The following is a 12,500-nucleotide window of genomic DNA, read 5'->3' as shown; positions in this document are numbered from 1 at the left end:
TTACCGATGGCGCAGAACCATCTGGCAGCACTTTGAAAGAAATGCGTAGATCTGACGAGGAAGTTTGTGAACTTGGAGCAAATTCTTACAGATTCATGATCAGCCAACAGAACCACTTAAAGGTGCTGCGTAGATCCCTTCAAACATTCTCTCTTAGTCCCAGCACCCCTCTCTGATGTTTTGTTCTAGTGTAATGTAGTGTCCATAGTAACCATGTCTTATTAATGCAAACTGTCCACCAAAGGGTTCTTTTGATAACTAAAGGGTTCCTTAGGTCTGTCTTAAAAGGGCTTTGAAACATGTGTAATAGAAAAACACTCCAGCTTTAGTGCTCCACCGTTAGAACCCTTAAGGGTTCCCCCTGAGAAACAACTGATATAGCTTTAAGGGTTCTGAATTTCTGAAGAGTGTCTATAACCAACCCTACAACAAATGGTTCTGAAAGCAAAACATTGTGCAGCAGGGTTTCTCCAGAGACACCACCAAGAGAGTAGAACCTTCAAGGTTTTCTTATGACAAAAAAAATGTTTTTAGGGCTCTGCCATAGAATTAGACATGGATTCCATAACCTCCTGAAAGGGTTCTACTTCAAACTTTTCTGATAGGGCAACAGTTTAAAATGTTTGTAAGAGTGTGGAACCTTTAGCATAGTTCTGTAGAACCATAAAGGGATGACATTGTTTCTAAATGGGTTCTAGAATTCTTTCTGAAAGAGAAAAACGGTTGTAGGGTTCCACCAGTGAGACAACAAAAGGACTTTCTAAGAGTGTAGAACTTTCACGATTTGCTTTTCACAGAAAAATATTCTTTAGTGCAGTTCCACAGAACCATAAAGGAATAACGTTGTGAAAAGAAAACCAACTGTTATAGGGTTCCACATAGAACCTTTAAGGGTTTGACCAGAGACACAACAAAGAACCCGAAGGGCTTCTAAATTTTCTAAGAGTATAGACCTTTCAAGGTCTTCTTAAATACACTGTTGTAGGGTTCCTCTTAGAACCTTTTTTATGTTTCTCAAAAAGGGAGAACAAAATAACCCTATATCGCTGACACTGGAGACTCCTTCCGTAAATGTCAAATAAAATGTCTCCTTACTTTAAGAGAACTTCGCCATATCAACGATTTTATGCAGCCAGTGCACTGTACACGCCCCTGTGAACGAGCCGTTACTATAGAAACGATGAGGTATTAGAGCGAGAGCATTAATATAAACCTGCGCTACTGTCAGAGCCGCTGCTATAGAGAACTCATCCCCACCTTCTGACCAATCACAATCCAGAACTATTACTAGACACTTATTCGCTCGCTCATTCTCACTTCCTGTCAGTATGTAAATACACAGAGAAATGTTTATCCATAAACAGGTGCTGTGTATTGTGAAACACACACACACACACACACACACGTCTTACTATCCTTACAAGGACCTTCCTTGGACACAATCATATTAATGCATCTCGCCTAAAAATTTATTTTAAAATTAAATAAAAATAAAACAAAAAAAGTTTTCTTCGTGGGGACTAGACAAATGTCCCCACAAGATCAAATCTGTCTGATATTTCATGTTGTCTCACCAAGATATAAACACACACACACACACACACACACACATGTACGTTAATCTTTGGGTCTTTTGTGGACTTAATGATTTTTCTTTAGGAATGTGTGTATATGTGTAAAGTGTACGTATAATGTGTGTGTGTGTGTGTGTGTGTGTGTGTGTGTGTGTGTGTGTGTGTGTGTGTGTGTGTGTGGAGGTTCACACTCACAGTTTCAGTGCGTTGATGTCTCCATGGTTCTCCACAGTCAGAGTGTGTGAGGCCTCGTCCCCAGATCCAATAAAACTCTGACATCCCCCCATAGCCAGAGAGGAGCCTCTCCATGAGATGACTTCTCTCCCTCTCTCTCTCGTTCTTTCTTTCTTTCACACACACTTGCAAACGATCGTCTTGGACCTCCTCACAGATTCACGCTTTCACACACACACACACACACACACACACACACACACACACACACACACACACACACACACACACTCAGTCCACATCAAGGCCACGTCAGGCAACCTGAAAATTCTCTCGTCCTTCTGTATATTTTCTGTTTTTCTCTACACCCCAGGATGTGTCCTCTCTCTCTCTCTCTCTCTCTCTCTCTCTCTCTCTCTCTCTCTCTCTCATACACACACACACACACACAAAGCAGACAGACAGGTTCCACAAGTGCAGAAAAATATTTACACACACACACACACACACACACACACACACGCCCAACCCCAACCCAACACATGGCTCTTACTGTCCCCCCCAGAAGCCCCTCCCCCCTGAAGTGTCATTTCTCTCCTCTAGGAGCGCTGTCATCCTCGGTTCTCCTACACGTTCTCAGTAAATCCTATACATTGAAGTTCATCAACACACGAAGCACATCTGGTGCTCAGAACCATTTACAGTTTGCATGTCAGATATTTTCTGGAAATATCTCAACATCTGCATCGAATATTAAATAAAACGCCATCACTACACGACATGTTCAGGGGAAACTGTGTTCCTTAAGGGTTCTTTTTAGAGTTAAGGGTTTTAAGCTTCCTAAATTCTTTGCACCCTGAAAAGTAGACCATCTGTTGTAGCATCATTCACACACTTAAAGAACGAGGGCTTAATTATTCCTTGTTTTGTCCACTGAAGGTTCTATACAGAACCCTACAATACACTAAACTTTTGTTTCCAAAAGTCCCCCCCCCCCCCATCCCCGGTCTCCAAGAGTGTATTTAAGAGTTACTACACATGTTTTTCAGCAAAGTTATTTAATTTACTTACTTTAGTTGTCCCCCTGGGAGAACCCTTAAAGGATCTATGTAGAACCCTATAATAATATACACTCCTATCAGAAAGAGTTCCTCCTTTTTGGAAGCAAAGCAATCTTAATTATCTAACAAACCTGTAGAGAACCCTTGTTTTCTACTAGTGTGTGTATTAGTGTGCTATAAAAGTCCAACTTACTGCTCATTCTTTTCTTCTAAATACCCAGAACCGGTCAGGAGCTGTTACACTCTTAGAAAACAAGGTTCTTCGTGGGTTCTTTAAGGGGTCATTGCATAATTAAGGGTTCTAGGCTTCCATAAAAAGGTTATACTTCAAACCCTTTCAGCTAAGGAAAAACTCAGCTGTTCTTGGGATTTCTACACAGAACTTAGTAACTTCAAGGGTTCTGCCATGAGAATAAGCAGAAGAGCCCGTAAAGGTTCTAGATTGAACCTTTTTCCCCCCTAAGAGATAGATCCTGACAGTTTAAAGGATTAAACATAGAATAAAACAATCATTATTAATATAGCTAGATTATTAGAACATTTTTAAGGATTCAGTGCTATGAAGAACCCTACAGCAAGGTGTGTTCCCATCAGAAAAGGTTCTGATAAGTAGTAGAACCCCCAAAGAACCGTTTTTCCTAGGCATGTGTGTTAAGTGAGTAAGTAAGTGTGCTACAAACTCCAAATTATTTTTGAGTTTGACATTTTGTTCAACTTTCTTGGTATTTGAACGGTTCTTTAAGGGTTCTTTAAATGTTCTAGATTCCTATCTACAATTTATTTAATCGCTAAACATTACAAAAATGGTCCAGTGTAATAGAATCTTTATTAAACGGTGGATTGAGCAGCAGAAAAGTATCCCCAAATCTGATTCCTTAGCATCCGTGATGTCACCTACTCTCTACCTGGAATGGGCGGGGCTACCTGGAATGGGCGGGGCTATAAAGAGCATAGACAGAGAAAGTCAGAAAACTGAAGATATTTATTGTTCTCGCAGGTGATTTAAAATTCAGCACACAGTCAGAGCTGGAAGATATTTTCATGCCTGTGTTCATGTGTATAATTAAATAAAATCCGACATCTTGAACACATCTGAAAGGATTTTATTGATTTGATGAAGCCCAAATAAAGAAGCACAGTATTGCATTAGTAATAATAATAAAAATAATAATAAAAATAAATCAGACTCATTTTACAATACAAACACACAGAGCTGAAGGCAGAAGATACTTTACAATACTGAACCAGATTATATTCTTCCCCTTGATAGTATTATTTTTATATACAGTTGCAATTAAAAGTATTCACCCCCCAGTGCAAATCAGGTTTATTGTCAGAATGTACAGACTTTCAGCTGTTTGCGATGAACAAAGCAAACAAAAGCGATTGAAACAGTTCGACACAACGGATGCTTCAAGCGGTTTCCCCAAATCCAACTGAAAACACGACTCAATATATAATTAAATAAAAAACTATAAATAATATACAATGACTTCACCAGTTTCAAAATTATTCAACCCACTGAACTGAATCCCCCACAACAGCACAAATATGTAAAACGGCTGTTGTCTCAAGCAGCAGGTGTGCTTGAGCTGGAACACATGAAATACCTGAACTGGCTCGGGGCAGAAATACCTGTATGAGATACCTGGACGGGGCAGAAAAAGGAAACTATCGACGGCTGCAAGCAGCTTTGTGAGAAGGCAGGTTGTGAAAAACCCTCGAGTGACTGTAAAAGACCTGCAGCGAGACTCGGTGTAACAGACACTGAGGTGTCAGTGAGCACAGTAAGGTGTGTAGTAAACGCAGAAGGTTTCAATGCCAGGACTCCAAGACGTTCAGCACTACTGACCCAAAAGCACAAGAACAGTCGCTCAGAATCATATAAACAATCCACAGGAGTTTTGGGATTCAGTTCTGTGGAGTGATGAGACTAAACTGGAACTTTTCAGCGCGATGGATCAGCGGTACGTCTGGAGGAAGAAGAATGGAGAAAGAACACTCTGTCCACAGTCGAGCATGGTGGGGGCTCGGTGATGCTCTGCGGCTGCTCTGCATCCTCTGGCACTGGAGACCTGCAGCGTGTGGGAGGTGAGATGGATTCAGTGAGGTATCAGGAAATCCCAGGAGAAAACCTCATGCCGTCTGTGAGGAAGCTGAAGCTTGGCCGTCATCGGACCTTCAAACAGGACGACGATCCCGAGCGTACCTCAAATTCCACCAAGGCTCGGGTGCAGAAGAAGTCCTGGAAGATTCTACAGGGCCATCACAGTCACCTGACTTCTCTGGTGGGATTTGAAGAAGGCGGTCGCAGCACGCAAACCCAAGAATATTACTGACCTGGAGGCCAGTGCTCATGAGGAACGGGAGAAGATTCCTCAGGAACGCTGCAGAAGCTCTGCATCTCGTTTACAGCAGGTCATAACAGCAAGAGAAGCTCTACTAAGTACTAAAGATGCTCGCCCTGAAGGGGGTGAATAATTTTGAGACTGGAGAAATCCTTATAAGTTGCATTTTCAGTTGAATTTGGGGAAACCGCTTCGTTGTGTCGAACTGTTTCAATCGCTTTTGTTTGATTTGTTCATCACAAACAGCTGAAAGTCTGTCCATTCTGACAATAAACCTGATTTGCACTGGGGGGTGAATACTTTTGACTGCAGCTGTATATTTCAGCATTTCATTTACATGTTTACACAGATACAAGTCCAACTTTATTTATCTTTTTTCCCCCAGGTACACTATAACCCAGACTCATACACGCAACGCGATGAAGCTGTAATAAACATGACTTTAAAAAAAGACAACCCGGGAAAAATAATCAAGTTGGACTCGAGTACACTCCGGAACAGGACGGGTTCCCGTCACACAGTTCTCCCACGTCAAGGTTGGAGCAGAAACTGAAACACCTTGTTAAGAATAATGTGTTTAAGTTTAATAATTATATGGGTTTAAAAAAAAAAAAAGTATAACATTTTTAAATCATAACGAGAACGGAGTAAAAGTACATGACTGCAGCTACAATCACTAACAATATATTATAATACTTACTACTTTTCTTTGTACATAGTTTTTACAAACAGGAAGTCGTATGCTACCGTATACGCGCCGCAAACAAAAAGCTGCATAAACAACAAGAACAAAAAGTGCACAGAATTTGGAAGACGGGATAAAATACATAAAATAACGAAATGGATGAGCAGAAGGCGGTGTCGAAGTAAAGGAGTGAGGAACTGAACTCGAATACGTGTTAAAGGAAAGAAACCTGTTTTCCAGTAAGATGGGAATGGTATAAATATTAAATCTGATCTTTTCTATTTATAAAAAAATACAAATAAAAAAGCTTTCATTCTCAAGGAGAGGAAAACGGCATTCCTCATCATCATCAGTAACAGGAGTGTAACACAGTGCCACTGCGTGTGTCTGTATCTTTATTTGGATTTAAACCCATGGTGGGTGTGGCTTACAGCAGATGATTTTTTATTTAAATGAAATATAAATGCTACCACTGTAAATACTCTAAATCCTGTCACTGTAAACGCTGTAAAAAGCCGCAGCAGGAGAAATGTGACGAAGTGCTTTTCTTTCAAAATTAATTTTATTGTGTGTATGTGTGTGTGTGTGTGTGTGTGTGTGTGTGTGTGTGTGTGTGTGTGTGTGTGCACCAGATCATTTACTGTTTTAATGATGATTTTTGTGTGTAAAAGTTTGTTCAGGGGTTTTGTAGCTTTCTCACAAATTCATACAGTTCTGTTTCCCAGAATGAAAAATCTCGCAGGTTAATTTAAACCACCACGACCCGGACCAGGTGACGGAAAGCTGGAGAGGCATCGTCGTGCGACTCACGTTTACGCGAACGTTCGTGTTAATGAACGTGGTCTTTGTTTGTCGTGCGAGGTTTATATCGGACCGCACCACCTTTTTTGTCTCAACCTGTGAACATTTTTGGTAAATGATTCAAATAAAGAAATTTTAAGAAATTAAATAAAAAAAAAAAAATAAAAAAAAATACAACCCACCAAAAAACTAAAGAGCACTTGTCCTTTTCCTATCCGGATCTGTTAGGAACACGTCATCTGTTCATTCTGTACAATATACTCACGTTCAGTCACATCTCGTATATTCATCATCATCACCATCATCATCATCATCACCATCATCGTCATCATCATCTTCATCATCATCACCATCACCATCACCATCATCATCATCATCATCATCACCACCATCATCGTCATCATCATCTTCATCATCATCATCACCACCATCATCATCATCATCATCATCATCACCATCATCACCGTCGTCATCATCACCATCATCACCATCATCATCATCACCATCATCAACGTCGTCATCATCACCATCATCACCATCATCATCATCACCATCATCAACGTCGTCATCATCACCATCATCACCATCATCATCATCACCGTGGTCATCAATGTCTACATCTTCTAACTTCTGGTGTCAAGCATCAAGTTTTAAAAGTGCAATAACTGAAACCAACAAGCTGAAAGATGTGCAAATTCACAAATAAATTAAAACACAGTGCGTGTGTGTGTGTGTGCGCGCATGTGTGTGTGTGTGTGTGTGTGTGTGTGTGTGTGTGTGTATCACTAGTGAAAGCAAAGCCGTTGAAATTCTGCCTCAAATTATTGCCTCTAAACCCACTCACACTGAAGCGCTGAATTTTGTGATTATTTACATGGTGGTGTTTTTTTTTTCTTTTTTAAAAATATATTTACAGTTAATAATTTTTTCATTCTAACAGCTGATTTAAAAAAAAAAAAAAAACCCCAAGTGAGAGGTGAAAAATGTGAAATCACGATGAAGTATCGTACGATCGTTTTTGCCGCATCGCCCCGTCCTGTACCGTCTTAAAATAAAATTAAATTAAAATTCCTTGAAGTAATCGAAGCGATGTGAATTAAGCACTGGACTTGAGTCGGGTGTTTAAGGGTTAAGCAGACGCACGCACACACACACACACACACACACACCATACCTGAGAAAACAACAATGCACAGCATCACCCACAATGCACTCATAACCATGTCATAACATTTTACATCCAGTCATATAATAGTTATTTTTTCCCCCTCACACCATCGTCACATGACACGTTCCAACCAATCAGAGACGAGCATGGTCTGTGTTCATAGCTTGTCGTGACAGTGTTCATAAAGCATGAATTAGAAAAAGAATTGTACATGCCAAACAGTGAGCAGGAACAGTAACATCACAGTTCCGTCACTGTACGTGAACTCAGACGTGCTCTACGATGCGCTTGTGCCGTGTTTACGTCAGTCTTATTACGCAGCGGTCTGACAAAGACTGACAGATTTGGATATAAAATCAATCAAAAGAGAAAGAAACAATTTATAAATGTATACAACACACACACACACACACACACACACACACACAGAGAGGAATAATTAACACAGCTACACAATAAGACCTTATTGCACATTTATTTAAAGGCTAGCTACATTGGGTCTTCATAACACATTCATAAGCACTGCATACGTGTTATTTTCTGGTCACGTCTCCTGAACGCAGAGACGAGGAGAACCGTCATGTTTAATCACGAGTGATTTTTATTTACATTTTTTTTTTTTATTCTTATCTTGCAAGTTATTAGTTTGTCTTTAATAACGCACGCTTATAAAGTCTTATAACTGTTCTATAAAGCATCCATAATAAAGAGCGTCATCCAACTTCCCTGAAAGTGTATTCCTTTCATTTATGATTTAAATTTATATACATTTCTCTCATTTATGGAGATGGAAGTTTGATGCTCTTCAAATGAAACTCTTCGCTGTAGGGTTCGACATAGAACCGTTAAGGGTTCTCTCAGAGGGACTACAGTAGAACCGTCAAGGGTTCTCTCAGAGGGACTACAGTAGAACAGTTAAGGGTTCTCTCAGAGGGCCTACAGTAGAACTGTCAAGGGTTCTCTCGGAGGGACTACAGTAGAACCGTCAAGGGTTCTCTCAGAGGGACTACAGTAGAACAGTTAAGGGTTCTCTCAGAGGGCCTACAGTAGAACCGTCAAGGGTTCTCTCAGAGGGACTACAGTAGAACTGTCAAGGGTTCTCTCGGAGGGACTACAGTAGAACCGTTAAGGGTTCTCTCAGAGGGACTACAGTAGAACCGTTAAGGGTTCTCTCAGAGGGCCTACAGTAGAACCGTCAAGGGTTCTCTCAGAGGGACTACAGTAGAACCGTTAAGGGTTCTCTCAGAGGGACTACAGTAGAACAGTTAAGGGTTCTCTCAGAGGGCCTACAGTAGAACCGTCAAGGGTTCTCTTAGAGGGACTACAGTAGAACAGTTAAGGGTTCTCTCAGAGGGACTACAGTAGAACCATTAAGGGTTCTCTCAGAGGGACTACAGTAGAACCGTCAAGGGTTCTCTCAGAGGGACTACAGTAGAACAGTTAAGGGTTCTCTCGGAGGGACTACAGTAGAACCGTTAAGGGTTCTCTCGGAGGGACTACAGTAGAACCGTTAAGGGTTCTCTCGGAGGGACTACAGTAGAACCGTTAAGGGTTCTCTCAGAGGGACTACAGTAGAACCGTTAAGGGTTCTCTCAGAGGGACTACAGTAGAACCCTTAAAGGTTGTACATATTTTAAGCGTTAAACTCTTTTCTTTTTTAGACATTTATTTTAAAATAGTTTTATTGACTTATTAATCTATTTATTTATTAAACATCCATGAAAACGTATTTATTTAGTTAGTTATCTATTTATTTACTTACGCACTTACTGTGTAATTATTTAATTAATTTATGCGGCAGATTTATTTTTACCTTCTACAGTTAATTGGTCAATTTGTCCTTTATAACCGTGTTATGAAGCACTAATGTATACTTTATAAACCTTCACCACAGCATTTTGATTTACCCCCCCCCCCCCCCCCCCAAAAAAAAAAAAAAAAAACAAAAAAAAAAAAACATTTTCACAGTGCAAAAAGTCTTGGCACCCTACATTATTTCTAAACGTTTACATTTATTTCTTCTGCACTGGTGTCTTACAGAGAAATCTCGTATTTTCAGATGGAAAATATCATCTTTCAGGCTTTTTTGGAATAGTGTTTACATTCTATAGCAATTTGTTTCAGAAACTTTCTATTTAATGACTTTGAAAGTATCTTCTATGGAGGACGAAGAGGGCCACGAAACTAAAAAGAAAAGAAATTGAACCAGGGGGAACCCCCCCCCCCAAACATAAATAATAACTGGTTAGAAAGGAAAGAATTAATGCATTCATTAAAGCATTAAATCATAATCAGGACCAATTTTTTTCTGTGGTTAGCGCACACATTAAAATATAACCTTAAACGAAAAAATAAATACAAAAAGTAAAACGGAAAGTAAAATAAGTTAAACGAATAAGTGGAAAAATCAAAACAGGTTTCAATATGATTTGTTCCCAAATGTACACTTTTTATTCCTAAATAATTAAGTAATTATGATTTATTATGTAGGCTTTTTTTTTTTTTTTTAAATCCCTGTTTTACATTTGAACTTTTTACCCGTTAAGGCCCTCCGCCTCCTCTGTAATCGTCTCTGCAGAGAATTTCTTCTGCGCGGTTTCGTACCTCGGCTGGACGAACAGGAATGGCGTGGCTTGGTTTATAGAAAAATGACGTAAAGCTTCATAAATGTGCTCAGAACTTGCAAAATAAGTATAAAAATCAGAGTTACAACAGTTTTGTCCGGACTGTAACCATAAACTCTAACGTCTCCGTGGTGACGCGTCATAAACCGGTCATAGAGTCTCCAGTGCTGCTTTACGCTTCCTGGAGTCAACGCAGTGCGCGTGAACGTGTTCTAAAGAGCCGTGTAGCCGTGAGATAAAGCCACACTAACTGTAGATTTCAGCTGTTCTTATGTTTATATACATTTATAACTGCAGTAATCCGCATTATTACACCTCAGTGCCGCAGCCCGGGTCTCTACTAATCACAGCTGAGAAAGAAAAGAAAAAGACACTCCGGTGTTTCCATCCTGAATTATAACTTTTACACGCTCGATGGAAACGGATGTTTGTTTGTTTGTTTGTTGTGGGCGGGGCAGTGATGACGTCACAAACACCGGGAGGACACTCCGAGAGCGTTTTCATCGGACCATTAACGCTCGAGTTTTCCCTAAAGAGAGATACAGAGGGATAAAACCGTATAAGCCGTGACGTAAACGCGTAAACTGTGAAGCAAAGCTCGAATACTCACGCGTTCACCTTCAGTCCGTTTTCTGCTCCGCCGCTGGAGGAGGTTCGGCCACGAAACCCAGCGATTTAGCGTCCGCGTCGCTGAAATGTTCAGGAGTAAACAAACAGCGGGTCAGGAACGCATACCTCACACACACACACACACACACACACATCTGTACAGTCTCGCTCGTGTGGCCGTTTAGTGAGTGGGCGTGGCCTGTTTGTTCGTTCTGATGAGCAACGGTAGTAGCTACGGTATATATAGTGAAAGCTAAACACAAAGCAATCCAACTGTGATAACTACGTACTGTACACTCACCAGAGACGCTAACGATCTCCGCTACTTCCCTCCCAAACTTTATTTTTCTCCAAACACACGCATTTATCGAGAGGTCTTGTACGATTAGACGACAGGAGAAGATGAAACCATACTGAACGACAAAACTACTGAAAGGTTTTTCTTTCATTGCAGGTAGGAAGTAAAGTCCGACGCGTACGTAGGAAATGCACACCAAAGTGCTTTGGTTTCCATGGTGACGGGAGAGTTCGTAATGGTACAGCTTCCTGCGTGTGTGTGTGTGTGTGTGTGCGCGTGTGTGTACCGGTTAAGGAGTGTTTTCTCGTTTTTGCCGTCTGTAGTGACTGTAACGTTCCCCTTGTTGCCGGCAGCTTCGCTCTTCTCCTCCTCGTCCTCGCTGTCCGAGCCGCTGGAGCTGCTGTCCGACGCCACCAGAGGAGCTTTCCTCGCTCCACACACACTCCACACACACGCCGCCGAGCCCCTCACTGAAACACACACACACACACTTACATATCTTTTCCATATGGAGTAAATCAGATCAGAACAAACAGAGAGGAGAAAAAAAAAAGTGTGACCTCTCACCATCTTTATCTTGGTTCTGTTTTTCCGAGTTGTCCGAGTCCACAGGAGAGCTGCAGCGCGCCCCGGAGTCCGAGCTACAGAGAGCAACACATTTAAATTCCCGATTGACAAAAATGCATGTTGTGAAATGTTTTCCTGATCGATTGAGATTAAATAACTGCTACATTACTTACAAAAACCACAAATGATCCATTTATTAGCGCATCATTTCCCTGAACACTGATGAAACCACACATCTTGTTTTTTTCTCCCGCTCCGAGATAAAATCGGTACAAGAACAAACCTTTTAGATCAGGGGTTTACAAGGGGCCGGATTAGACCACATCAAAATACATATCGTGTCGTGTCTTCTGTAATACTTTAATCTGTTCGGTCATAATTCGAAGATTTGAAGTTGAAGATCCGTTGAATAACGTACATCAAGTGAGCATATTTACACTTTCTTTTCAGTTTCACAAAAACCATAAGGAGAATGAGAGAAATGACATGATCGCCCTCAGGAAACTCCAGTAAAAAGTGTCATTCAAGCCTCTCGATCAACTGAAATGTGTTTGGCTATCTTTCTACACACACACACACACACACACACAC

The 12,500-nt window shown here is 40.7% G+C and overlaps 2 protein-coding genes across 3 annotated transcripts in view; both read right to left on the bottom strand.

Moving 5' to 3' along the window:
* Window positions 1-2,260, bottom strand: part of LOC124627159 (MOB kinase activator 2) — a 10,800-nt gene extending 8,540 nt beyond the window's left edge. The window contains exon 1 of the mRNA XM_053677797.1: window positions 1,770-2,260. Coding sequence (XP_053533772.1) covers window positions 1,770-1,861 — 92 coding nt within the window. The 5' untranslated portion in view covers window positions 1,862-2,260. The remainder of the gene's footprint in view (window positions 1-1,769) is intronic.
* Window positions 2,261-3,891: 1,631 nt separating this feature from the next.
* ppp6r2b (protein phosphatase 6, regulatory subunit 2b) overlaps window positions 3,892-12,500 on the bottom strand; it is a 22,859-nt gene continuing 14,250 nt past the window's right edge. Inside the window, exons 20-23 of one of the 2 annotated variants that reach the window (XM_053677795.1) lie at window positions 11,910-11,983; window positions 11,629-11,812; window positions 11,046-11,125; window positions 3,892-10,964 (exon numbers count right to left, since the gene is read on the bottom strand). In XM_053677795.1, the coding sequence (XP_053533770.1) occupies window positions 11,056-11,125; window positions 11,629-11,812; window positions 11,910-11,983 (328 nt within the window). In that variant the 3' untranslated portion in view covers window positions 3,892-10,964; window positions 11,046-11,055. The remainder of the gene's footprint in view (window positions 10,965-11,045; window positions 11,126-11,628; window positions 11,813-11,909; window positions 11,984-12,500) is intronic. The other variant, XM_053677794.1, reaches the window with a different exon arrangement.

This window comes from Ictalurus punctatus, chromosome 4, assembly GCF_001660625.3.
Source record: "Ictalurus punctatus breed USDA103 chromosome 4, Coco_2.0, whole genome shotgun sequence".
Taxonomy (NCBI): Eukaryota; Metazoa; Chordata; class Actinopteri; order Siluriformes; family Ictaluridae; genus Ictalurus; species Ictalurus punctatus.
Note: the sequence above shows the minus strand (reverse complement) of the source record. Positions and strands in the feature narration are given on the sequence as shown.